This window comes from Dermacentor andersoni, chromosome 3 (assembly GCF_023375885.2).
Source record: "Dermacentor andersoni chromosome 3, qqDerAnde1_hic_scaffold, whole genome shotgun sequence".
NCBI lineage: Eukaryota > Metazoa > Arthropoda > Arachnida > Ixodida > Ixodidae > Dermacentor > Dermacentor andersoni.
In genome coordinates, this window is record NC_092816.1 from 7,973,148 (window position 1) to 7,999,590 (window position 26,443).

At 46.5% G+C, this 26,443-nt stretch overlaps 2 protein-coding genes across 12 annotated transcripts in view; one reads left to right on the forward strand and one right to left on the reverse strand.

Moving 5' to 3' along the window:
• Window positions 1-670: 670 nt before the first annotated feature.
• LOC129382149 (uncharacterized) lies at window positions 671-17,270 on the reverse strand. Of its 7 annotated transcripts, none has more exons than XM_072287051.1 (3): window positions 15,536-15,950; window positions 10,940-11,079; window positions 671-10,707 (listed from the first exon to the last, which is right to left on the reverse strand). In XM_072287051.1, the coding sequence occupies exon 3, from the start codon at window positions 3,569-3,571 to the stop codon at window positions 2,381-2,383; it is 1,191 nt and encodes a 396-aa protein (XP_072143152.1). In that variant the 5' UTR covers window positions 3,572-10,707; window positions 10,940-11,079; window positions 15,536-15,950; the 3' UTR covers window positions 671-2,380. The 7 variants fall into 7 exon arrangements, with proteins under 7 accessions (XP_072143152.1, XP_072143150.1, XP_072143149.1 ...); XM_072287049.1 differs by having other exon boundaries at window positions 671-8,732; window positions 10,422-10,707; window positions 10,940-15,950; XM_072287048.1 differs by having other exon boundaries at window positions 671-8,868; window positions 10,422-10,707; window positions 10,940-15,950.
• The window catches only part of LOC126520610 (cytidine deaminase-like), a 38,945-nt gene continuing 29,288 nt past the window's right edge, over window positions 16,787-26,443 (forward strand). Inside the window, exons 1-3 of one of the 5 annotated variants that reach the window (XM_050169406.3) lie at window positions 17,481-17,592; window positions 18,127-18,309; window positions 18,375-18,497. In XM_050169406.3, the coding sequence (XP_050025363.2) occupies window positions 17,568-17,592; window positions 18,127-18,309; window positions 18,375-18,497 (331 nt within the window). In that variant the 5' untranslated portion in view covers window positions 17,481-17,567. Of the gene's footprint in view, window positions 16,967-17,480; window positions 17,593-17,716; window positions 18,310-18,374; window positions 18,498-26,443 lie in introns of those variants that run through there. The other 4 variants (XM_072287056.1, XM_050169407.2, XM_055065647.2 and 1 more) reach the window with 4 other exon arrangements.

Genomic DNA, 26,443 nt, shown 5'->3' on the forward strand with positions numbered 1-26,443 from the left:
AAGTTACAAAGATGTAGAGTAACGAACGTAAATCAAAATCGTAATGCTAGTTTTCCCAAAAAGAAGTTTCCCAAGCTAATCGTGGCAGATACTTTTCCAGCCATCAGATACAAGCCAAGTTTGCTTGTTTTGCGGCATGAAAAATTGTGGTAGTAGCTCTTGTGATGAAACCATGCAATAGAGAAGTCTCAGCATGGGCAGCTAGCACTCTGTTTGAAACATGACTGGTGCTCCCATTAGTTGGGCAGTTGTGCAGGGAAGTGCACTTGTAAATTAGGAAAAGGGTCTACGAACAACAAATGATGAAAGCTAATTGCATTGCGAGAATTAAATGATTGGCTATAAAAGCAGCAAGTCAGATCTGGAAGAAGCTTTGCAAAGATATGGAGGACATGCAAAAACTACTAAAACATCTTATAAAAGCGCAAGTAGTTTTTAAACTGTTCCTGTAAGCACAGGAATAAAGGTCTTAGGGTGAGGCTTTGTACCGGTAGTTATATTTGAATCCCTCTACCAGATGTCAGCATGAAGAATTGCTTTATGGTATTAAAAAAGCATAATCACATTAATCACAATGGTGAGTACTCATTTGTGGCAGAGCAAAGATCACATAAGCAGCACATGTTATGGCAATCAAATATTATTCAGAGGACACAGTATGTCAAAGTAGCATGGTGTACTTTTTGTTGGAAATTGTGGCAGGTCAGTCGGCTTTCCTTCCTTTTTTTCCCAGTTCCGAAGTGCTTTTTTCTTCAATACAGTAGCATAAGATTAGAAGTGAAAAATGCTTCAGCCAAGGTTAAAAAGTTCTCGGCTTTTCGGCACCAGCTCGGTCTCTTCTTCAGGGTTGTGACTGAAGCGGCCGAAGAAACAGCGTCCTTTAAACTCCTGTGTTCTTTGTGTTGTGATTGCTCCTCTCCGTAGCATCGTGACAAGTATGGGCACACACAGAAAGGAGTCTCCCCAACAACTGATTTAATTTTCTGTGAGTACTTTTAATGTGCCACGACTTAAGCAACGGTCTTCTGCCCGGGTAGGTCTCGTTGTCGGTCAGAGAGGTGCCGTCGAAATCAATTGCATGGTCATGCTTCTCGCAGTGCTCAGTGAGAGCTCCGCCCTGGACTTCAACTTCCCATATGTCATTCTTGTCATTATCGTCAACAGCAATCTGCCTGGATCCAGAACGAAGATCAATAGAAGAGAAATAGCTGGAACCGTGGAGGCAGTCAAGGGCGTCATCTATACGTGGGCGCGGGTAGACGTCCTTCTTAGTAATGTTGTTCAGATGACGGTAGTCTACACAGAAGCGCCACGTGCCATCCTTCTTCTTAACCAACACTACAGGTGACGCCCAGGGACTCGAAGAAGGTTCAATGATGTTTTTGTCTAGCATTTTGTTCACTTCGCTTTGAATAACTTGGCGTTCCGACGCAGAAACTCGGTACGGTCGTCGGTGAATAGGAGTAGCGTCGCCAGTAAGAATCCGATGCTTGACCGCGAGCGTCTGGCCTAAAGGGCGATCGTCGAAGTCGAAAATATCTCTGTAGGCCGATAATACTCGATAAAGGTCTTCAGCATGCGCAGAAGACAGGTCCGTCGCAACCATTTTCTGTATCTTGGGATCGGCGGCCGAGGCTGGCAAGAGAGGCCTGCTAAGCTCGCAACAAGGATCGGTTGATAAATTTGGCACGTGATGGTCGTCGAGACAATCAACGTTGGCAAGGCAAATACCTTGTGGTAGAATTTGCTTCGCCAATCCAAAGTTAAAGATAGGCATGAAAGTGCGGTTCGCAGTAATACTAAGTATACTGTGAGGCACGGTAACGTCATACTGTAGTGGAATGTCGCGCAGAGGAGTGACGAGGTACTCGCCATCAGGGACTGGTGGGGAAGGCTATTGATTTTAGCGGCAGGCAAATAAAGCCAGTGGGGCATAGGCGGCACTGGGGTGCGTCAGAAGGTTCTGCAAGAATCGGTAACTCAAGGCGAAGGGTACTGGCAGAGCAGTCAATAAGAGCAGAATGCGCGGAGAGAAAATCGAGGCCGAGAATGAGGTCGTGGGGGCAATGAGCAATCACGGTGAAGAGGACAGGAGTGTGGCGGCCGGCGATGCTAACACGTGCCGTACACATGCCGATGATAGGCACAGTACCGCCATCCGCAACGCGGACAACGCGTGCCGACGCTGGGGTGAGGAGCTTGTTCAGTCGTCGTCGGAAGGCAGCACTCATAATAGAAAGATGTGCCCCTGTGTCGATGAGTGCCGTGACAGGATATCCATCAACGTCAACGTCAAGAAGGTTTTGGTTCGTGTTTAACGTGAGCAGAGGATTTGAGGGCAGTGTCAACAACGCAGCTTCACCTCCAGAAGCTGCAGTGCCTAGTTTTCTGGCTGGGCCCGGGAGGTGATAGGCGGCGAAGAGAAGTGGCGGGGTTGGGGCGAACGGGACTGACGGCGTCGAGGTGAGGGCGAGCAGCTGTAGCGAAGGTTCGGAGCAGGAGCATCAGCGGCAGTGGGTTCACGGCGGGTGGCATAGGGAACAGAAGGTCCAAAGGTGCAGGAGTAAGTGGTAAGTGGCGGCGTATGTCCGAGGAGGCGGAGGCCATCGGTTGTGGCAGTGACGAGCGACGTGGCCGATGCGACAGCAGTGAAAGCAGATTGGTCTGTCATCAGGGGTACGCCAATCGGACGGTTGCGGCGAGATGTGGCGGAAAAGGACTGTCGGGGACGAGGAGGGCCAGTGGAGAACTGGGGAACACTGGGTTGAGATGTTGAACACATGGAGTTCAGACCCATGTTCTCAAATTCTTGTCGGACTACGGCCTGAATCATGGCAATCGTGGTTGCTGGCAGATCTGGAGGCGTCGTGGAGAAAGCTGGCGAACAGGCGGCCTCAAGCTCGCGGCGAACAATACGGGTGACTTTGTCACAGGTGGTGGCCTGACGCGATCGACCCTCACATGTCGACGTAGCAGCGGTGTTGGGTAGCCGCGTGATGTGGTGTGTGATACGACGGCTCTTGGCTTGTTCAAGGCGACGGCATTCTTTAATGATGGCGTCAGTTGTCGTGACATTGCCGAAAACAAGCAAATTGAAAGCGTCGTCGGCGATGCCTTTTAGGACATGTGACACTTTATCTGATTCAGACATAGCATCGTCAGCTTTGCGGGATAGAGCCAAGACGTCGAAGATGTAGGAAACGTACGGCTCTGTAGATGTCTGAACGCGAGACGCAAGAGCCTTTCTCGCGGCAACCTTGCGGCCAGTGGGGTCGCCGAACAGTGCCCGTAGCTTTTCTTTGAAAGAGTCCCAACTGCTGATCTCTTCGTCATGCGTCTGGTACCACACGCGTGGCGTGCCGCCAAGATAAAAGATGACATTGGCGAGCGTAATGGTTGGGTCCCACCTGTTATTAGCGCTGGCATGTTGATATAGCTTGAGCCATTCGTCAACGTCCTGTCCCTCCAGGCCAGAGAACACACCAGGGTCACGATGTTGGGCAACCGTGACAACGGGAGCAGTCGGACCAGCCGAAGCCGTTGCAGAGGCGGGCTCGTCACCGGGAGGCATGGTGACAAGCTCGACGTACCGACCACTCCGGAGTTCCGTAGCGAGGACGGGGATCGCTGACCTCCACCAGAATGTTACGTGTAGAAAGACACAGACAAAAGAGGCTATTTACAGACTATTTACACTAGACTGGAGCCAGAGCGCCAGGCCGACATTCACTCGCGCCAAGGGCACCGACCCACTTCGTCGTCGTTCTCACGGCGGCTCGTCTCTCGGGTATCTACCGGTAATATCGTAATAATATGATTCTGTCAGAAAAGCTCTTGGTTTCACCAATGTAAGTAGCGGGGCAGTTAAAATGTGACACTTTGTAAACAATCCCCTGGCATTTACTCTTGGATATATACGGTCCTTCAGCCACGGTAGCAACTGGGTCAGAGTTGACGCTTGCTTGTGCACAACCTTCATGCCTTCTTTTGCCAGCACCCTTGAAAGCTACTCTCTAATTTCAGAAACATGTGGAATGCCAAGGCAACCAATTGACTTTGTCGCGAGCAAAAGGGGGATTCTGCAGGGGAAGGGGCGGTCGACCCTGTCGATGCCAGACCCAACAGATGACACCTTAGCGCTGCAGCTATGGTGCTTTCTTCTTTTCTCCTGGTCTTCTCTGATGTGCAGAGATTTTTTACACGAGAAAGAAGTGTGGAAACCACTATGACCCAAATATTAGAAGCGAGAACTGCTCTAGCCAAGGTTAAGAAGTCGACAGACTGCCGATTGGTAGTGTTATATCTAAATGGAAACTACTTCAGCTCCAAGGGCGAGTTATACAAGCAAGCCAGTGGAACTGCGATAGGTGCAGCGAACCTCACAATGGAGCATATCAAAGGGACAGCGCTGTCATCTTTTGTTCACAAGCCGAAGGTATTTGTCAGGTATGTTGAAGATTGCTTTTACATCATGAAGAAGTGGACAGCTTCCTCGCCCATCTCAACTCCATGCCCTAGGTGATCCAGTTCACCATGGATTGGGAAGATGACACCTTGTCCTTCCTGGATGTTTTGGTTCAGTGACATGATGAGTGGATGACTTCTTCTGTGCATAGAAAGCTGATGCACACCTGCCAGTATTTGCAGTCAAACTTGTACACCTTACACAAAAAGAGTAACAGATTACAATTACTTCTTTAAAAGATGTAATCAATTATTTTAATGGTACTTTCCTCCCTAATTTTATTACCATAGCAGGAATGCAACAAAAGGAACGAGCTAGCCTGGCCCTATCAATGTGTTCTCTGCAGCCTTTCACACATTGTTTATCTTTGCAAAGAATTATTTATAAAAATTTTATTCAGTAAGTTTCCCTCATTTTCTTGGGAGGACATCTGCACAGACACTGAAAACTCTCAATGTGTGTGCTGGAGGGAACGGTTGTGTGGTAGTGTAGAAACGCCTTGCTCAATAGATTGTGGTTACTCAATGCTGCGATGCTCGAGTCTATTAGGCTGTCTGTGAAGCACAATGCTCCCAACATGGCCAGTGAAAAATGAAAAAATTGTATTAGATGATCATGAATGTCCCAAGTGGCCATTGAAATGCTATTTTAATTTGATTGCCAACATCTCGTGGACCTCTTAATGCCCTTCACTCATTAGCCCTTTAGGCTGAAATACTAATTGTAACGGATGACAGAAAATGTTCACATTTCTTGAAAATCAACTGAATCTGTAACTCATTGTAATGTTCAATATTATTCAGCCCTAGAAATACCGTTCCTGTGTTGCAATTCGAGAAATAGGTGTATATGGGTCACATAGTGTCAAACCAATAGACACATATGAGCTGTACCGCCAAAAACTTTTCTATAAATCAAGAGGAGTCGTGGACTGTGCGAAGTGTAGAATTGAGCAGCAGTTCTAACTGCCTGAAAGTGCTTTCAGGAGAGAGGGAGATAAATTTATCATAACACGTCGAACTTTCAAGAGAAGTGTGCAAATGTAAGCCTGCCATGTTCGGGTGACTCAGTCGTAGGTGCAAGATGCTGATTGTGGGAAGGGGGTAACCTATGTACATGTTTTCATCCCTTTGTGCCCTGTTGTTCCCACCAAATTTAAGTGCTCAAAGCTGCGTTGCCTGTCGAAGCTCGTTTCATCAAAAGTTCAACTGATTACATGGAATTGATTACTCAGAAAAGTAATTGAATTACAGTGAGCATTACAGAGTAAACGAAGTAATTATTAAATTACAAGTTTACCCATAAATGTGGTTGATCATATATAATTACATGTAATTCATTATGTACAAGTCTCTTTGAAGTTCAATTCCAACCATTGTGCAGCCCACAAAGCATTGGTGGTTTCAACGCTTCCATGAAAAAACGATCTGAACATCAGAGGACCGGAAGAAAAAAGAAAGCCCCGTAACTGCAGAACTAAGGAGAAATGGCTACACCAAAGGCTTCATCCACTGGGTTTGGCACTGGCAGGGTCGTCCGCCCCTTTCGCTCTTCCTTTTGCCAGCGACAAAGGAAACGAAGAAAACCTGTTGCATCGGCATTCCATATGTTCCCAAAACTAGCGAACGCCTTTCGAGGGTGCTGCCGAAAGAAGGCGTCAAGGTTGCGCACAAGCCAGTATCAACGCTTGCCCAGTTGCTCCCACGGCTGGAGAACCGTCCGTCCTTGGAAAATGCCAGGGGATTGTTTACAAAGCATTGTGCTCTAAGTGCTCCGCCACTTGCATCGGTGGAACCAATAACATTTATGACAGAATCCACCAGCACAAGATCTACATACGGAAACTCGTAGCCCAGTGCAGCACTCTCGCTAAACACTGTGAAAAGCACGATCATGCACTTGATTTCAACAGCACCTTTGTGACCGACACCGAACCCAACCCAATAAGGAGGCTCTTGCTTGTTGAGTCATGGTGCATTCAAAATACTCGTAGCGCCATCAATCGGTCATTGGGAATGCTTCCCCCTACGTACGCACACAGGCTTTGCGATGCTATGGAGAGGAGGAATCGCAACAAAAAGAATACAGGAGTCTAACGGACGTTGTTTCTTCAGCCACTTCGTCACCCCCTGAAGAAGGGACTGAGCTGGTCCCGAAACATATGGAACCTTTGAACCTTGGCTGGCGCCGTTTTCGCTTCTAATATTTCTCGCCCAGCCAGATACATTTCTATTCAAGCTGCTTACCTTTAAGTAGTGCAATATAAATGACTCATTCCGCAAACTGAGCAGTTGCAGGAAAGACGTAAAAAAAGAAAATGATCTTTTGAAAAGGAGATTGAAGCACTTCTTCAAAATGCAGTGCTTTAACGTTTTGACTGTATGGAAATTTTATTTCTTATATGTAGGTCATACGCACTACACAAATTCTCTATCTGAACTGATTTGCTCTGTACATTGCATAAGTGTTCACCTAAGCATGAACAAGGTTATAAACTTAGTCAGCAGCATTGCAGTTTGTCTTGCTGGGTGTTCATTTCTTCTGGAAAACTTGGCGAGGTATCACTCTCTGAAGAAAGTGCAATCAAACTAACATACTTAACCATTTAAGGATGGTAAGAAAAATGATAAAATTTGCCAAATAGATTGAGTTCCTTTTTGTTGTTGTTTCAAATGATTCTGTTGATTATATACAGCAATACCAAGCAAAAGGCTTGTCATAATGGCAAAGCCTACTAGAAAAAAAAAATTCTTAAACTGCAACAAAGTTGGGCTTCACTGCATATTGGAATTTTCTCATTTAAATGTTTCAGCACAATGCACTTTGTCTCAAAAACACTCTCACGCGATGAAGCTGAGCTTTCCGAATCGCTGCACTTTCTTTTCTTTTCAACACGACTTGCTCAGGGCTTCTAACACGCACGAAAGGTGTTTTTCATGTTCTTCTCTTGTATGTGAGTATATGATGAGGTCGTCAATGTATATGTTACAAAACATTTCCAGGAACTCGTCAAGAATCCCATTCGTCATTTTCTGAAACCAAGTTCAAGAATTCTTCCAACCGAATGGTAACTGGTTGTACTCATACGCATCGAAAGGTGTTACAAAAGCAGTGTACTGCTTGCAATCCTTTTGTACTGGCACCTGCCAGTATCCTTTACCGAGGTAGATCCGAGAGAAAAAATTTGATTCTCCAGTTTCATTGATGATCTCGTCTATTCGGGGCACGGAAAAAGAGAGAGAGAGAACAACTTTAGCGAAAATGCCTGCAGAGTCGGTTAGGCTCCCTCCACGCAGGGAGGACAAGCTTTTACCGCGACGCGGTCACTACGTCAATCTCGTGCATTGTGCTCCTCGAGGTCTTGGTTCCTCGCTACTTCCGCGGATCCGAGAGGGCCGCCGCCCCTTTCCTCGGGGTGCTGCCCCCCTTCTTCTCGGTTTCGCGAGGTCGCTGCCTCTCTAGAGCTGCCGAGAGCTGCTGGACGGCCTTGAGTTGTGCATCTTGGTCATATCTCCTCGTTGCAGCCTCTAGCTGCGGCGGGATCGTCGTTTTCTCGCTGGCTTCTCGTGGATTTATACTACAGTCCCAAAGGATGTGAGCCGCGGTGGCTCTCTCCTTAGCGCACAGTCTACACACGTCACTCGCGTACACGCTCGGACACACGTGTTTAGCTAGCACCGGGGTGAGCAGGGACCCCGTCTGTAATTGCCTGTATAACACTGCCTCCTTCCGAGTAAGCCCCGGGTGAGGTGGCGGCATAGTCTGTCTGTTAAGTCTGTACCACTTCCCTATTTCGTTGAAGGTGGTCATCTTGTCCTCGGCACTGCACCGCGACCAACACTCCGAGTCGGCCGTGCTTGCAGCTGCACGGTTGGTTAGTCCTCGCGCGGCCGAGTTGGCCGTCTCGTTGTGGTTCACGTTCCCACGTTCCCGCGTTCCGACACGTCACTGCCTATGTGGGCCGGAAACCACTTGATCACCACAGCGCTTGTGCGTCCGATGTCTTCGGCCTTGCGCAGTATGCGCGCAGCCTCGCTACATACCCTACCCTTGGCGTAGTTCTTCACTGCCGTTCTAGAGTCACACAACACTGTAGTGCATCCGGGGTCGGAGATGGCCAAAGCGATGGCCACCTCCTCCGCCCGGTGCGCCTCTCGAGTCCGGACGCTCGCCGCGGTCTTCGTTGCACCCGTCGATGCCCCGACAGCCACCACCGCGTACCACCTTGGCCTCGAGCCGAGGGAAGGCGAGCAGCAGAAAGACGTACCTATACCGGATAGCATCAACAGAAAGCTCAGGGTCTGCCCGATCCCGAGGAACGTGAACCCCGAGCACAACAAGGAGCGGAGGTTGGCGAGGGCCAGGGCTCTCGTGGACCTCCACGCCAGAGAAGAAGGCGCCATCTACGTGGACGCGGCGGAGTACCGAGGGAGCAGCGACGCATACGCGGTGGCACGGAAAAAGGAAACAAATCAGTCTGGTCATTTATCTGCTGGTAATCTGTGCAACGGTGAAATGAGCCACCGTCTTCTAGTACTATGGTGATTGGTGACGCGAAGGTGGATGTTGAAAGCCTTACAATACTGGCATTCAGCATTTGCTGGAATTCGGCCTTTAGCCAGATTTTTTTTCTCGTGGGAGAGACTGTACGACTTATTACGCACTACTGTGACGTCACGAAGCTTAAAAGGTACCTCGAGTACATGTGCTGCTAGCGGGTACGTCTCAACACAAGTAAGTTCGGGAAAATTTGTCAGTATCTCATCAGCATTTCTAACTCTTTGATGTGAATTGTCAATTCCACACAAATTAGGCGTAAATGATCTGTCAGTGGTCACTTCGTCTCTCCAAGAAATATTCATCTTCAATCGCTACATATAAGGTCTACATAAAATAAACACAAAGTCAACAGCCGGCATGACAAGGGCATCTACTTTCACATGATGTCCACCAAATCCAATTCTACTTCTGTCCAATGTTGCAACCTTCTAGTTTTTTCATCATAGCTTTGAACACTAACTATTCTTCCTTCATACACCTTGCTGGGTTGGACAACTTCCTGATTTACCAGGCTTACGGATGCTCCGCTATCAACCAGGGAGTCCACACTTTTTCCATTTACCATCATTTTTAACAAATAAAGGATTTGATTTCAAAAGGTATACCTTTTCCATCGTTTCACAATGGTCAGACTCGGTATTAAAGTATTCTACCGTTTCACCATGTGCGTCAATGCTCAGTGGTAGAGTACTATGCCTTTTGATGGGACCATCAATCAGACAATCGCTGGACACACAATTAAGGCAAGCAAGTAAGTCATCCGTGGAGGTTGTACGGTGTACACGAACCTCTCTTTGCAATTCATTAGTCATGCCTTGAATTATCAGCGGAAGGATTGCAGAGTCCGGTAGACTACGGTCGGCAATGTAGAGTAAATGTCTCGTCACGAAAAAATAATACATGACTGTCCCTTTTCTTTGTCTGAAAGCTATTACATCGTCCCATCTGTCAACCAGATTTCGCTCAAAGGCGGAAAGAAAACTGTCCTTCCATTTGTGCCACGAATCACGGCATTGGCTTGCGATTCGCATGTCCCACCATTTTCTGGCATTGCCAGGTAAAAAATGGCGCATGTTACACACTTTGTAGTCCAATAATGTCCAGTGGTTTTACGCACATGCATATTCATAAAATCTGAGCCACAAGTTGATGGCATTGTACGCCCTATCGAAACTGTTAGGCTTAATCTGTTCTCAGTATGGTTTCTGTGCTCTTATTAAGTCGCAAACTGCTTCGAGAATCAGTCGCTGTTGCTCATACTACGTGGTCTGCTGCTGCAACAACGCTTGTAAGAAGGCGTTATTAGTGTGCTCAGTCTCGTTCTTGGAATCTATCCCTGAATATCCCAGAAACATAATCTCAAATTCAAACACAGAAGCATCGATTCGTACCGCACCTTCCTCAACGAGGGCCGCTTCGCTCAGTTGACACTTCTCAGTGATGACGTGAAGCAGTTCCGATGAAGTTGCTGATTCCTGAAGAAGCACTTGGTCTTCGCCATAAAGCCGGTAGGTCCTCACAGTCGCCTGCCCATCTGTTCTTACCAACGTTACTTCAAGCCACATGGTTGGCTGCGCCAAATATAAAGTACGTGTTAAAATACACTCATTTATTTACAGGGATCCATCTTGACCACTTCGTTCTCTTCTTCCTCTTCCTGTTCTTGTCTCTTCAGTCTTCTTCTTCATTGGAACATCACATGTATATACAAAAGTGTGCAGTTAGACCTGATGTAGACTTTGAGGTGTCTAAGTGACATGCATTGGGAAAAAGTTTAAGAATATTCTTAGTACACTCACAAACACTTAAGTCTTATTTTTCATGCGTTATATACCAACTAGTGATCTTCCTAAGGACAATCTAGAATAATATCTCAACTGCTGGAAAAAATTGGGCTACGAACTACGCAGTCACCTGTGAAGAGTCGAATTGGAGAGTGGTTATTGTTACAAGAAGGCTCAAGAGATGGCGCCACCATCCTGCACGTGCTGGCCACGCGTCCCTTCTGAAACCTCTGCTCCCACCGTCGCGGCAGCCCTCCTCTTCCTTGATCTCTGAGCAGACGACATATCAAGGGTACATTCGATTCGCCTGCACCACTTGAACCAGTTCGCGAGGTGCTGCACCATGCCATTCGTTTCAGCGGTGCAGCAATGGCGCCCGCAGAACCACGACGTTCGTTTCAAAAGGTGCAGCAAAGGTGCAAGGCTGGTTCATGATTTTGCTGCACCCGCTCCACTGTCGGTGCCGACTTGGTGCAGGCATACAGGTGCGAAGCAGCGACGCAGCAGACGGCGCAGCACACGGGCGCGAGCACCGTTAAAACCCCGCTTACGCACGTCTGATGTATCTACGAAACTGTGGTGTGTATTTACGCCCCAGAAACCGATCATACCTGCAGTTCAGGACCTCTCAAACTTACGCACTCCGTGTAATACATTAGTCTGACACAGCATAACGCCTAAACCGCGTCTGCACCTTTGCATTCGTTTCGAGTGTTTCGCTGGGCCTGCACTTCCGGAATCGAGCTGCACAGTTTCTGAACTTCTCGTGAACCACCGTGAACTGGTTCGCAGTGGTGCAGGCGAATCGAACTGAAGTTCAGTTAGTTCCGTCTGGCTCTTGCGCTCCTCTCCTGCTGGTAGGCCGCCGCCCCGTCTCAAAACACTCTACTTTCTGTACCTCCATGTAACCACACCCATTCCTGTGTACCCCATGCCTAATAAACCCAGTTAACCTCCATTAACAAAAGTCCAGTGTTCTATCGTCCACTATACGAGACGTAAACATGGTGTCAGAAGTGAACTAGTTATAACGTCAGCCAATCAGGAATGGAGAAAATTCCTGCACCTGCGAATTCGATCGACTCCAGAGGAAACGCTGCGAAACAATGGCGAACCTTCAAGCAGAGCTTCACGTTGTACCTCAAAGAAATAACACAGCGAGAGCACCATCTGATCGGCAAGTAGCACTTCTTTTGACCGTCGGTGGTTCTTCACTGCTTGATGTCCACAACACTTTGGACTTCGGGGGACCGACTGAGGAAAGACCAAACTCAGAATTTAACTACACACGTCATCAGCCTCCTCGACACGCATTTCTTACCGAAGCACAACGAGCTGTACTCGCGATACGTCTCCCGAACTCGCATCCAACGGGAGGAAGAGCAGTTCGACAGCTTCGTAACAGATTTGAAGCTCAAAGCGCGCGATTGTGGATTCGGAAACGAAAGAGAAAAATGCTCCGCGATCAGATCGTCTGTGGTATCTATGACGAAAAAGCCCGTGCAGACATTCTCAAGTTAGAAGATCCGACCCTAGAGAAGGTTCAAAAGATGTGTGCAGCACACGAAGCAACGAAAATTCAAATGAAGGCATTTAAAGAGGGTACTCCATCAAGCAGCGAGGCAGTGCACGCAGTGAAGAAATTCGTCCATCGCACCAATGCCAACTCGAAAAGCGCGAAAGGAAAACCACAACAACCTAACGTACCAAAATGCAGGTATTGCGGTGATAGCCACGAGCGCAAAAGAGAAACATGCCCAGCTTGGAAACAAACATGCAGCAAGTGCAAAAAACGAAATCACTTCGCGGCAGTTTGTAAAAGCAGCAAGGTAATTGCTGGCCTGGGAGTAGATAGCGAGGATGAAAACATACTGGCAGTTCAAAGCCACAAACTAAGCTCAGTTCACACGTTTCTGAGAGTGAACGGAACACAAGTAATGTTTCAAGCGGACAGCGATGCAGCTGTTGACATCATCCCGGCTAGACACGTCATGCAACAGCAAATACAACCGTGCACAACAACACTGCGAACGTGGAATGGAAGCAAAGTTCACGTTCAGGCAAGGCGTTCAGGCAAGGCGCAACTAGATGTTACAACCTCAAACGGACAGAGACATTCTGTGGAATTCATAGTGGTTAAAGATGACTTCACTCCTCTCATCGGAAGATCGACAGCTGAGAAAATGGGTCTGATAACCATAGACTATAACCTTGTGGCTGGAATCGACGAAATTCCAGAAGAAAATTTTACTCGTCACATATAGTGGAAAAATACCCAGATGTTTTTGGTGACACTCTAGGAACACTCCCGGGAAAAGTACACTTGGTGACTAAGCCAGATACGCTTCCGAAAGCGATAAGTTGCCGAGTGCCTGTCAGCATCAAACCGCAATTAGAACAAACATTGGCAAGCCTGGAAAAAAGAGGTATCATTAAAAGTGTAGCAGAGCCAACGATGATGATGTGCTACCCGATCTTGCCAAAGCAAAAATTTTCTCAAAATTAGACTTGCGAGAAGGCTCCTGGCAACGTTCTCTTGATAATGAGTCAAGCTTTATGACCACATTTCAAAGACCAAAAGGTCGCTATCGATGGCTCCGCCTGCCGTTTGGACTCGCGGTAAGCAGCGAAATTTTTCAGAAAAGACTTCAAGTGGCACTTGAAGGACTTAGCGGAGTTCTCTGTGTTGCAGACGACATTCTTGTCTATGGAGTGGGCGAAAATTAAAAAGATGCTGTCCAAGATCCTGACAAGAAATTAGAGAGTCTACTCCAGAAATGCCGACAAATTGGAATTCGTCTCAACAAACAAAAAACTCAGCTCAGAGCCTCATCAACTGTCTTCCTGGGACACGTGCTGACGAAAGAAGGACTAAAAGTTGATCCAAATAAAGTCAAGGCAATTGAACAAATGCCAAAGCCAGTCGACGTCCAAGGAATACAACGCTTCTGCGGAATGATCAACTATCTCTCCAGATTCTTGCCGAAAATTTCGCGTGTATTAGAGCCATTGAGAAAACTCACTGTCAAGGATACACCATGGCACTGGGCAAAACCGCAAGAAGAAGCAATTCAAAAGGCAAAAGACGCTGCGAAAAGAGCTCGAATTCTGGCCTACTTCGACTCACAAAAGCAGTTAGAAATTCAGTGTGATGCAAGCGATCTTGGACTCGGAGCAGCTCTTCTTCAAGACGGGCAGCCAATCTCGTTCGCCAGCAGAGCACTTACACCGACAGAAATCCGCTATGCACAAATTGAAAAGGAAATGTTGGCTATCGTCATCGCACTAAACAAGTTCCACCAGTACACATTCGGAAGAGAAACAAAGATCATCAGCGATCACAAGCCACTATACAAGCGATCCTGAAGAAACGATTGGATCAAGTTCCAAGACGACTACAAGGCATGATTCTTCAGACGCAAAGATACAACATTGTCATCAAGCACAGACCCGGCAAAGAATTACATTTGGCTGATACAATGTCATGTGCGTTCCTTCCCAACGAAAGCAATGAACAAGAACTTGAAAACATCGTCTTGCACTACCTTCCTGTGAGAAAAGAAACCGTGGAAAAGATTCGGTCTGCGACTGAGAGAGAATCACTGCAAAGGTTGAAAGCCATCATCTTGTCAGGTTGGCCACAAGATAAGCGTCAACTACCCCAAGACACGCGCATGTATGTCACATACAAGGATGAGCTTACAGTTGAAGACAACCTCATATTCAAGGGATTATGTCTAATTGTACCAATTTCTCTGAGAGGTGAGATCAAAGCAATGCTTCACTCATCACATCTTGGGATTGAGAGCTGTCTAAGATGCGCTCGTGAATGTGTCTTTTGGCCAGGAATGAAAGCAGAATTAAAAGACCTCATCGCAGGGTGCGAAGTGTGTCAAAAGCACACACACTCCCAGCAACGAGAAACTCTCTATCCTCACCCAGAACCAAGCTATCCATGGGAGCGAGTTGGATGCAACGTTTTCGAATTGAACGGAAATAACTTCTTGATCACAGTGGATTACTACAGCGACTTTTGGGATGTGGACCAACTGAAATCAATGACCTCCAATCAAGTAATACTCAAACTAAAGTCTCACTTTGCAAGACATGGAATACCAAGAATCCTGATAAGCAACAACGGACCACAATTCACTAGAGAGGAATTCGACAACTTCTCGAAAAGCTGGAACTTCGAACATAAAACGTCAAGCCCAGGATACCCGCGTTCCAATGGAAGGGCTGAATCAGCCGTAAAAACGGCAAAAATGCTGCTCAAGAAAGCAGAAGACAGCCACTCAAATCCACAACTGGCGTTTATTGATTACAGAAACACTCCGCCGCAAGGTCTCAACGCTAGTCCTGTGCAATTACTCATGAGTCGCCGCACTAGAACGACTTTGCCAACACCATCGGAGCTACTGCAACCTAAAGCAGTCGACGCGAGTGAGAAAAGAAAGTCGAAAAGGCAAAAAGCAACGTTGTACTACAACAGACAAGCCAAGGATTTGCCGAGCCTAGGTCAAAGTGTCACAGTTCGACCACTGAAAGGCAGGACATGGGTCAAAGGGACAATAACTAGAATAATTGATGAAGGGTCGTATGAAGTTCAAGTTGGTGAAAGCGTGCTGCGAAGAAACCGAGTATTTATCACACCAAGACCGTCCGCGACTGTCGATAAAAGCCAACATGAACAGCCCGACACTACAATGCAACCAGAAGAGGATACCAGCGCGACAAATCAGGCAAACCGCACCGCCATCAGACCTCAAAGAAACACAACACTTCCAAAGAGTTTCGAGGATTTTGTCCTCGATTGAAAGGTTATCACCAAAAAAGGAAGGATGTTACAAGAAGGCTCAAGAGATGGCGCCACTATCCTGCACGTGCTGGCCACGCGCCCCTTCTGAAACCTCCGCCGCCTCCGCTCCCACCGTTGCGCAGCCCTCCTCCTCCATGTACTCTGAGCTGACGACATATCAAGTTCCGTCTGGCTCTCCCGCTCCTCTCCTGCTGGTCGGCCGCCGCCCCATGTCAAAACACTCGATCCACTCTTTGTACCTCCATGTAACCACACCCATTCCTGTGTACTCCATGCTTAATAAACCCAGTTAACCTCCGTTAACAAAAGTCCAGTGTTCTATCGTCCACTATACGAGACGTAACGAAACAATTATGATTGGGCAAACCGATTATGTAAATGAGAAAATGGAGTAGCCCAAGAAAGAATTGAGCTTCTTGGCATGCCTGAACTTCCAGGACAAAGAGAACAATTGTAGCCATTAATTGCAAAGTATATGTAGTGTAGAAAAAGAATCAACGTAAAGGGAACCATTGTAGCCGTTAACAAAGCATATGCTGTGTAAAAAAAAAATCTGATTAAAGGAACATCAAATATATGAATGCAGCCCCGCGTAATGCAGGTGCTGCAACGAGTGTGCATTTGTTGTCTGTTACCCATGTTATCCAATGGGTACGTACAGTCTCCTGGAACATGAGGTTTGAATTTTATTTGCCCTAGTTCCTTGAGCAAATTTGGATGCATATTTCATGTCAATTTCAAAAAGCACTGATAGGCACATTCTCCTGTGTCGTACGTCTCAGCATTTTGTGCTGCAACATAGGTTAGTTTTCAAACTTTGTGGAATCACCGCTCCCAGAAAAAAAAAAAAAAAGAGAAAAAGGTACGTTAAGAACTTTTCTGAATACAAAAAAGAAAAATACTTTCAGACGTTCCATCCACTTTGAAGGAGTCTAGAAAACAATTTACCGTCTGCAAGATGTGTTCCTAAGCGAAAATAAAATGCACAGCGAGCCCGGTATTCCGTAGAGCCACAAGAGCAATCGCTAATGTTATTTAAATTTGTGCCACATCATTGCTCATGTTAAACAATCATAGCTTTAGGAATAAAAAAATAGGAAAACAAATCTTGTGATGCGACTCGCTCGCACCGCAGTGCGCGTCGCGTCCAGAGAGCCGGCGCCTGTGGATACGCGAGCCGCGGTGCAGGGTTGCACGGCGATCAAGATAGCCAACGTGTGCCGGAAGTGGAGATAAGGGAGACGACTTCGTGCATGGTAGTGAAAGCGGGATCGCGGGATCGATACAGCTGCTTGTGTCAAAACTACCAGCGGCACAATATTATGGGGCTACGTACCGGTAAGATGATTGACATTGACTTGTTCATTTGCAAAGCTTTTTCGGAAAAAGCTGTCAGCGTTAATTGTTGCACATGTCAGAAACAACGGTTTTAGCAGTACTGCTAAAACCGGGCGAAACTGTTTGTCAGGCTTCACTTCTCGAAACTATATGTGACACATGCCCCATAGAGTTACATGCCCACTGTAGGCATAGGGGATTGATGATGATGATGTCCTTGATGAGTTTGGCGCTTACCCACTCGCGGGGATTGGCAAAGAGTCGGGCAGACTTTGCTTATGTGTTCAGAAAATGGAGGTAAAAATCTATAATTTTGTTACATGAATTTAGGCGAGGAAAAATCGAAAGGGTTCAGTAGACTGTCATGCTATGAAGAGGAAAAAATTATTATCTATAATATATAAATGAGGCAATAGAGGAGGAATGAAAAGAATAATACGGTCATCAATGAAATCGGTTTGATTGAATAATAAATTTTTCTAAGGCAAAGCACACATTCCTGTGTGAGTGCCCAAGCACAGACGCTCCGAAAGACGGTAGTACCGGGGTGTTCAATGGCAGGCCAAGCAGTCGCACTGTAATTTCTAATGTCATTTTCCTCATGGAGGAGAAACGCCGGCATTCCAGTAAGTAGTGTTCAATCGTCTCTAATGCATTGCAAAAATGACACAATGGGGATATTGCCAGACCAGATCGGTGCATGTAAAAATTTAGAGGTGGGACTCGACAACGTAGTCTCGTTATAATGCAACTTCCGTTTGTCTTGTTTTGCAAAACTTCCTGCTCCAAGGGAATTGTAAGTGGTGTAGTTCCAGGGATGATTTAAGGTTTGATTGTGATGTTAAAAGGATGTATCTTCTGAACCTGGCGGACGTGATCCCTCGTTGGAAGAAGGGGAAGCACTGGGCCGTTGATAGAAGCCTTGGCCAAGCTGTCTGTGCCACCTTATTCATAAATATATGCCTTTGTGCCCAGGTACCCATATTAATCGCAAACTTCTCAAATGACTTGGAGCCAGTGAGTGCAAAGTTTTCAATATGTGTGACTCGCCGGGAGCAGTAAGTGAGGTGCGCAGCGACAAAGAATTTTGCTGAGCGCTTCACAAGTGTACGTTATCCTTTTCATTTTTTTTTTTTTGTAAATAGCGCTTTACCGCGCAGCTGCTGCAGCCGCCTTTAACAGGATGAGAGAGAGAGAAACGAAAGCATCAGACCACCAATGCCATCCTCGGGCGAGCACAGTTGACGATGACAAGGACAAAGCAATTGTAGCCGTTTGCAATTCTGTCATTCGTGGACGTCGCGCGAGCCCCGCGGCATCGCGTCTCTATAAACTACACATGGGTACGGACATTTTCCGCTGTTGCGGCTTTATAAAACTTCATACCGCTGTTTGTTCGTATTTTCAGCTGATCAGGAAACGCAGAAACTTGTGAAACTTGCCCAGGACATGCGAGCCAGAGCTTACTGCAACTATAGCAAGGTTCGTGTTGGCGCGGCCCTCCTATGTGAAGATGGGACAATTTTTACAGGTGAGCGTTGTCCCTCTCTGTACACAGTGAACTTTCGTAGCAAGCTACGTTTAAACTTCACAAGCTGGCGTTTATTATACCACTGACCTTCATACTCATAAGTTTCCTGTTTGTGTTTCGTGACCTATATATATATATATATATATATATATATATATATATATATATATATATATATATATATATATATATATATATATATATATATATATTGTCGCGGTACAACGCGCGTGCGTCTATTTGTCGTACAAAAATCCCTCACGTGACCTGATCCTAGGTGCCTAGGGACAGTATCATTTAGGGATTTTTAAGAAGGCGCGATGCTGGCGCCGAGCGTGTTCGTCCTCGGCGTGATCGTTCTCTGGACCGCGCGTTGTTCAACGTTGCTCATGTAATCGTGCGTGCGTTGCTTGTGTGTTGGTTGTAGGTTCTGTGTACTTGGCGGAAAGCCGTGAATAGTGGCGGTGCGGCAATGCGGCTTTGGCCTCGATGAGCTCTGGCACTACAGAATCTGCGTTGTGTGACCCGTGCTTTCTTGAGAACCCGGCGGTGGTGTCAATTGAAATATCGAAGTGGCCTAGCGCCTCGGCAGCGAAGTTCTGCGAACCGCGATGTGGCGTCGCCGTGTCCGACTTTGCTGAACGGACATCGAGGCATGTGCTGCTCGCTGCAAGTCATGTAAATGCAACTGCGTCGACCGCCCACTGTTCAGCACCGAATGTGTGTTTGGTGTGCTGTGCTTGAAACGATTGATGCAGCCGTGCAGCGGGGGTGGCGGAGGAGCAGAGTGGTTTAGGGTTTGCGCGTTCACAGACATGTGCTCCCGTCTTGGTCTCATTAGCGGCTGTCGCGGGATTGTGGTGCGCTAGCTCCTTGCCTAGTATGAAGTTTACGACGCTAACACACAGCATGTTCACGTTTTTCCGCGTTATATGTCATTTGCATGACGGCCGAGTTGAAAACGAGACATATAGTGTTCTTTGCGTTTGTGTGTTGTAAATTACGTTCTATTGTGGAAGTTCTGGGAGTCTTATTACGCAATGAGTGCGAACTTAAACATAAACACATATGTGTGTCTGAAATTTTGAATTACCCATAATACCCCTTACGACTGATAAGTGGGCTACACGGCCTGTGTGAATCAGCTACCGTATATTGCGACGCTCTTCCGTGTGGTAGACTGATGCATGGTGCGCGTTTCTTACTGTTGTAAAAACCACTTTTTTATTCACTCAATACAAATGTACGGCTTCATCGCCGCAGTACATTTTAGTTACGCGGTGAAGCATACTAAAAGTGGGAGGGGGCCGCTATCAGCCAGCATAGTATGTCCACTTAGGTGACCTGAGAGGCGGCGGGTGCGCGAGTGTATAATTAAAGAAGTCTTATTATGTCCAGTGAAAGTGGCCCCTTTTCACTTTTAGTATGCTTCACTGCAGTACATTGCTTAGGCTTCACCGCGAAATAATAGTGTATTGCGAGAAAGATAATCGTAAAAAGCCTAATTATGCAACCGTTCTTTTGTAGCTTGCTACACCGCAATGCAGGGGTGTAAATAAGCATTGTGCAGTAAAGCATACTAAGAGTGGAAAGGGCACATAGGTTTACACTGTGCTCGTTACTTTCAATTATGACATAATTTGCAAGTGCATCTGTGCTTGTGGTAAGCTTCATGGACAATTCTTTGTACATTACAAATTAATATTGCAATGAAGCTTACTAAAGCACATTTGCCATTATGGCACGTGTTATTCACCTTCAATGCAGGAGCACATTGCAGATTCTTGCCCCTGCTTTTGGCTGGACTGCACATGCTCTTTGAGAATTGATTCATTGTTCATAAGCGCACTGGTACTTTACTCTAAACTGGAGGGCTCAAGTTGATATGAAAGCACAACTTTTATTAAGGGGACAAGATGTTGCCAAGATGGTTGCAGCACAGCTTTTTTTTTTCTTCCAGGCACCTTTTCTACTTGAAGCTTCCATTGCAGTGTTTAGAACACCATTGAACCAGCAGATAGTGTATATAAATATTGGACACTGATTGGGAACATCACCTAAGTTCATGCCTATATATAGTAAAAAGATGTAGCACGACCAGACAAAATAAAAGAAGGGGGTGTGCTGTAGCAATACTAAGTGTTAAATGGTGCTTTATCCTTTCCCTTGAGTTTTCTGTTTTGTGCTGTTTATGAATCCTCCGCAGTAACCATGCGAGTGCTGAGCTTGAGCTTGTTGGTTTCAAGTCTCATGGTTGTTACTAACAGAACAGTGTGATAAACGAACAAGGGCTTGGAGGCATCCATTCACCTTGCTTGCCTCATGGTGCTGCTTCATAAGCACCGTGAGCATCCAGGCAAATTTGGAAGGGAGGTTTGTTGCAATTGCTATTGAACTTTATTGCCACCAAACCAACAGTGCTCTCAATGACAGCTTTTGGACAGTAGAATGCTTGCACCCAGCAAAGTCTTAAGAAGGAAGCATTCAGGATGTGCAAAATAGACTTTTGAAGCTGGCAGCATTACTGAAGGGGCTTTGCCCATCTGCCCTCTTTATGGATACACAAAGATGATTTCCTCTTTAAGAGGGATTGTTTCGGAGGTCGTTACATGGCAACAGTGTTGGGTGTTTAGTAGCTTGTCTTTGCCCACTGTTAATAACCTGTTCCTTCTCCAGTGCCCCTGTGAAGTGCCTACTTTTTGGACACAATGTGCTGTCCATGCATTCATGCATTTTTAGCTTGTAAAGATGTCTATTACCCCTTGCCTCAAGCTGGTCTTTGCTGATGTCACCCAAGAAGGCATTGGGGAGTATGGCAATGTACGCTTACAAAACGCTGTCGATACCAGTGAAACTAAATTAATGGAGCCGCTGTTCTTTTTTTGTCCACTCCATCCTTGTTAGTTACAATATGTAGTTGGTCGTGCATAGCCTGCGCACTAAGACTTGTTGTCATGTTATGACCTTAGCACATTGTTTATATGTAAAAACCTTCTGATGTGTTGATGACTTCCTTCTCTTTATCATACTTTGCCTGGTGGAGCCAGCAAGTGAGTCAATCAGATGTTCAACAGGCTTCCCACTAGTTTTCCCAGAGTCTCCTTACCAGGGTGCTGCTCATAGATATCCGTTTTCTTGACCTTGCACTGTACTTCAACCATGGCCACACCTGCTTAACCTATAGCATGCGATCAAAAAAGTGCTATACATCATGTTGCTCCAAACTCGTGTAGCATGTGCTACAAGGCCTTGAGGAACACCCTCATTTATTTACGTCCTCATCATACTGTATGAAGCTTCGCATGATAAGTGCGACAATTAACATCTGCTGGTTTTTCAGTGTTATTCCTGTCCAGCTTGCTGAAAGCTATCCTGAGTGTTTCAAAAAGCAAACGACCGCTGCTAGACAAGAAATACTTAAAACAAGGGTCGCTATAACCACATATGTCACACGAAATGAAGGCCACTGAGTATACAGGCCGTTTACTTCATATCCGACAAGCTTGGTTCTCCCTTTGCTAGTGAGTGAACTCAACTTGCCCCGAATACATGGCCTGTGACAAACTATGTGCCAGATGCTGTGTCCCCTGCAAAGCTGAAGATGTGTATGAGATCCTGACACCCTGCAGCGGCTTTTACACTGGGCAACCAGGCTACTATAAGAACGACTGCCTTTACTAATATGGTAATAACATGAAAACGGGCAGAAATTTGGCTATTCATTGGACCCAACTGCAGGTGCAAGCCACCCTTCCACCAGATATGTGTTGTTCACAGAAACTGGAGCTATACAAATGCAGATAAAAACAATGATGTTTGAAAGTAGTAGAGCTGCACTATTTCTGCACAAGCAGTGCTATCTGCAGCGCTGGTACCTTATAGCCACAATTCATGGCTGCACCACCATGCAAAGGCACTATTCTTGAATTATTTACTTCTATGATATTTATGGTGGCCATATATTGCAATTACATATCATCCACATTGTGTGCAATATGGTTAAATGTCAATTATAATAGCCATTCCTAATCTGAAATGCAACAAAAGAGCAAATATAGGCAACAAATTGCAATTCAAAGAGACAAAAGGCAACCAGTGCACAGGATAAGTGACAGACTTCCTTTTATTGAAAAAGAAACGTGACATGTGTCATGCCACCACCAGTGGGTAGCAATCTCTCAAGCTTAGGTGATAGAGGCAAAACTTAGCAAAACGCTACAATCGCGCTGTAAAACGGCCTTGGACACAAAAAAACCGACATCATATTGTACAGAATGAAAGGGCAAGACTTCATCTAAGAACAGTCTATGGCACCACATACTTGAAATGGTGTAAAAAATGTTGACATGCCCTACCCATAAAGAAAAAGCAACAAACACAGAAAACATGCCTTAAAATGCAATGCGCAGAGTCTGAAACCAAGAAAAAACAACCCGAAAAAGGTTTCGCCAAGTCTTTCAATGATTAAAATTGTCAAACTGTATCATCACTTCTTAATGAACCTGCACAGCTGAAAAGGAAGGAAGGAAAGCTCAATAGCAGGGCTGCAGAAAATGTCACCGAATAAATATACTTTGCTTACCAACGATACCTGTGGTTTAGTTGTCGTCTGTGTATAAACTAATTGTGTATAAACTTTTCTTGTTTAGAATGGCTGAGCGGATAGGGAAAAAATGACCATAAGAGCACCAGGTGTATGCATAGTCTACGCACAAAAAGCCACTGCGTTCTTACTTCTTTTTCTCTGTATTACTGTTCATGAGTATTTAGGTGCCTTATTAGCACTGCTAACATCCCACTGCAAAACACAAAATTGGGCAAGTTCTGGCATAAAGAAAATTGCAGTTTCACTCATAATGTGAAACAATGATGCAGTAGCTGGTGAAATATGCACAGGAAGCTTACTTCATGCAGTGTTTGCTGAAGTGAACACTTGTCAATGCAAGTCGGTAATCTCCTTAAAAAAGTAAAATAAGTAAGAGTCCTATTTATTTGTGGCAGTTGTGCCTCAGTGTTGAAGTGGAAAGACTTGGCTTTTCTTACTCCTCTTTCATACCCGGACTTAGCCACTGATCTACACCAAAACAACCCTTTAGCTTCTTACTGCTGAATTCGTTTTGGTTTTCTCAAATCTATATTTGGGCTACGCATTGCTATGTCTCACGCTTTGCTTGAGGAAAACAAGACACCAACAGCTCCATCCAGTAAATCTGAGAAGCCAAGCACTAGAAGAAGATTAATGAAGCAGATGCACCCAATCATTATCATCACATGCAAGAAGAAAACTTAACATAGGACTGCCTTCACAAGTGGGAAGGTGATGTGTAAGAGCTCTATATACAGTACGCAGACATTGAGCAGGTGTTAGCCAATCTAGGCACCTGTTGGCTAGATCACGCTCTCCGGTATCAGTATTCACCACGATTGTACCTTCAGCAGAGTGGCTGAAATGTAGAATTGTGGACTGCCACTCTTTTGATCGTATGTTTGAATCCTCGCAGCACAATGAGAACTTTATTTGCAATATTCTAGCAAGAAATTCGGGAATTCCAGTGACAACACCAGTAGACATCGGAACAACCAGGGGAGTTAGCCCATAGCAGCTATTGCTGTAAAAAAGAAGACTGGCATAAGCACAAGAATTGAGATGGGCATACTACATGCCTTTGTTCTGGTAGTGGTCCACTACTTTGGTGCTACAGTTAATGATCTGCACTATCACTGGACATAATAAGAGTTCTTTAATTATACACTCGCGCACCCGCACCTCTCAGGTCGCCTAAGTGGACATACTATGCTGGCTGATAGCAGCCCCCTCCCACTTTTAGTATGCTTCACCGCGCAACTAAGCTGTACCGCGGCGAAGAAGCCGTACATTTGTATTGAGTGAATAAACAAATGGTTTTTACAAAGTACAGAAATAAACGCGCACCATGCATCATTCTACCACACGAAAGAGCGTCGCAACATACGGTAGCTGATTCACACAGGCCGTGTAGCCCACTTATCAGTCGTAAAGGGTATTATGGGTAATTCAAAATTTCAGACACACATATGTGTTTGTGTTTACGTTCGCACTCCTTGCGTAATAAGACTCCCAGAACTTCCACAATAGAACGTAATTTACAACACACAAACGCAAAGAACACTATATGTCTCGTTTTCAACTCGGCCGTCATGCAAATGACATATAACGCGGAAAAACGTGAACATGCTGTGTGTTAGCGTCGTAAACTTCATACTAGGCAAGGAGCTAGCGCACCACAATCCCGCGACAGCCGCTAATGAGACCAAGACGGGAGCACATGTCTGTGAACGCGCAAGCCCTAAACCACTCTGCTCCTCCGCCACCCCCGCTGCACGGCTGCACCACTCGTTTCAAGCACAGCACACCAAACACACATTCAGCGCTGAACAGTGGGAGGTCGACGCAGTTGCATTTACATGACTTGCAGCGAGCAGCACATCCCTCGATGTCCGTTCAGCAAAGTCGGACACGGCGACGCCACATCGCGGTTCGCAGAACTTCGCTGCCGAGGCGCTAGGCCACTTCGATATTTCAATTGTCACCACCGCCGGGTTCTCAAGAAAGCACGGGTCACACAACGCAGATTCTGTAGTGTCAGAGCTCATCGAGGCCAAAGCCGCATTGCCGCACCGCCACTACTCACGGCTTTCCGCCAAGTAACACAGAACCTACAACCAACACACAAGCAACGGGTAACACTGAACTTAGTGTCACACATTACTGCCCCCCCCTCCTCTGGCTTCTGGATTGGATTGGCGCGGCTCGCTACGCGCTTACGCGCGCTTTTCTGAGCGCAGATTGATGTGCGCCTGGTTTCTGCACTAGGCTTTTATACAGTCGCTTTTTCGAGCGCAGATTGGTGTGCGTCTGGTTTGTGCACTGCGCTTTTTTACGATCGCTTGTCGCTGCTTTCCTTTTCTCTGGCTTGATTCGGTGCGGCTTGGTGCAGGCGCACATACTTGGTGTGCGCCTGCTTTTTTTTTGCGCTGGTCTTCGAACACATCGCTCGCTGCTCGCGCTTATATATAAGGAAGTGCTGCGCCGCGGGCGTACCGTGTACGTAAGCGCGCCAGAAAACTGCGCCTTGTTTTCCATTACTTTGTCATGTACCTTACCACTGAGTAGCACCGAGCGATCGCTTCTAAAAACGCAGAAATGAGTCTTTGCAGCGCGTGTGGCCATTAATTGACTCCCACCACAGCCATGTGAGGTGCGACTCCAGCAGCGGTGCAGTTACCCTGCAGCCGGCGGAGGAGGTGGCGCTTCAGTTTATTAACTTGCTAGTTTTTGCGTGTGAACGCCCGTGATAGCTCGTGAAGTCGTGCGGGACGAGCTGCTGGCGCGACACCCACTCGGTGGCCCCGAAGGATTGCGGAAATTGATGAATGCCTCCTTCGCGGCAAGCGAAAACACAATCGGGGCCGCCTGATGACGGGTGACAAGGTTCCGCCGAGCCGGCAAAATCACGGCGGCATTGCAGACCTTGGACCATCGGTATTCGGCATGACCTGCGTGACCACCGGGCAGTTCCGACTATTCAAGGTCGACAGGCGAGACGCGGCGACGCTAGGCCCCATTATTGCAGCCAACGTTGAACCGGGGACCACCATCCACAGTGATGAATGGGCCGCATTCAACTGCATCCCGAACTTAGTGGATGCTAACGGAGTGAGCCTCAATCTGCAATGGGAAACTAAACCAGACAGCATGAAATTTGTGGACCCGATCACGGGCGTTCACACGCAAAAAATGGAAAGTTATTGGCATGCAGAAAGTGAAGCGCCACCTCCTCTCCGCCTGGAGTCGCACCTCACATGGCTGTGTTGGGTAGTCAATTAATGGCCACACGCGCTGCAAAGACTCATTTCTGCGTTTGTTAGAAGCGATCGCTCGGCGCTACCCAGTGTGAAGGTACATG

What these genes read in the sequence shown, in the direction of transcription:
- LOC129382149 (XM_072287054.1), bottom strand. Translation starts at nt 3,571, where the DNA reads ATGCCTCCCGGTGACGAGCCCGCCTCTGCAACGGCTTCGGCTGGTCCG.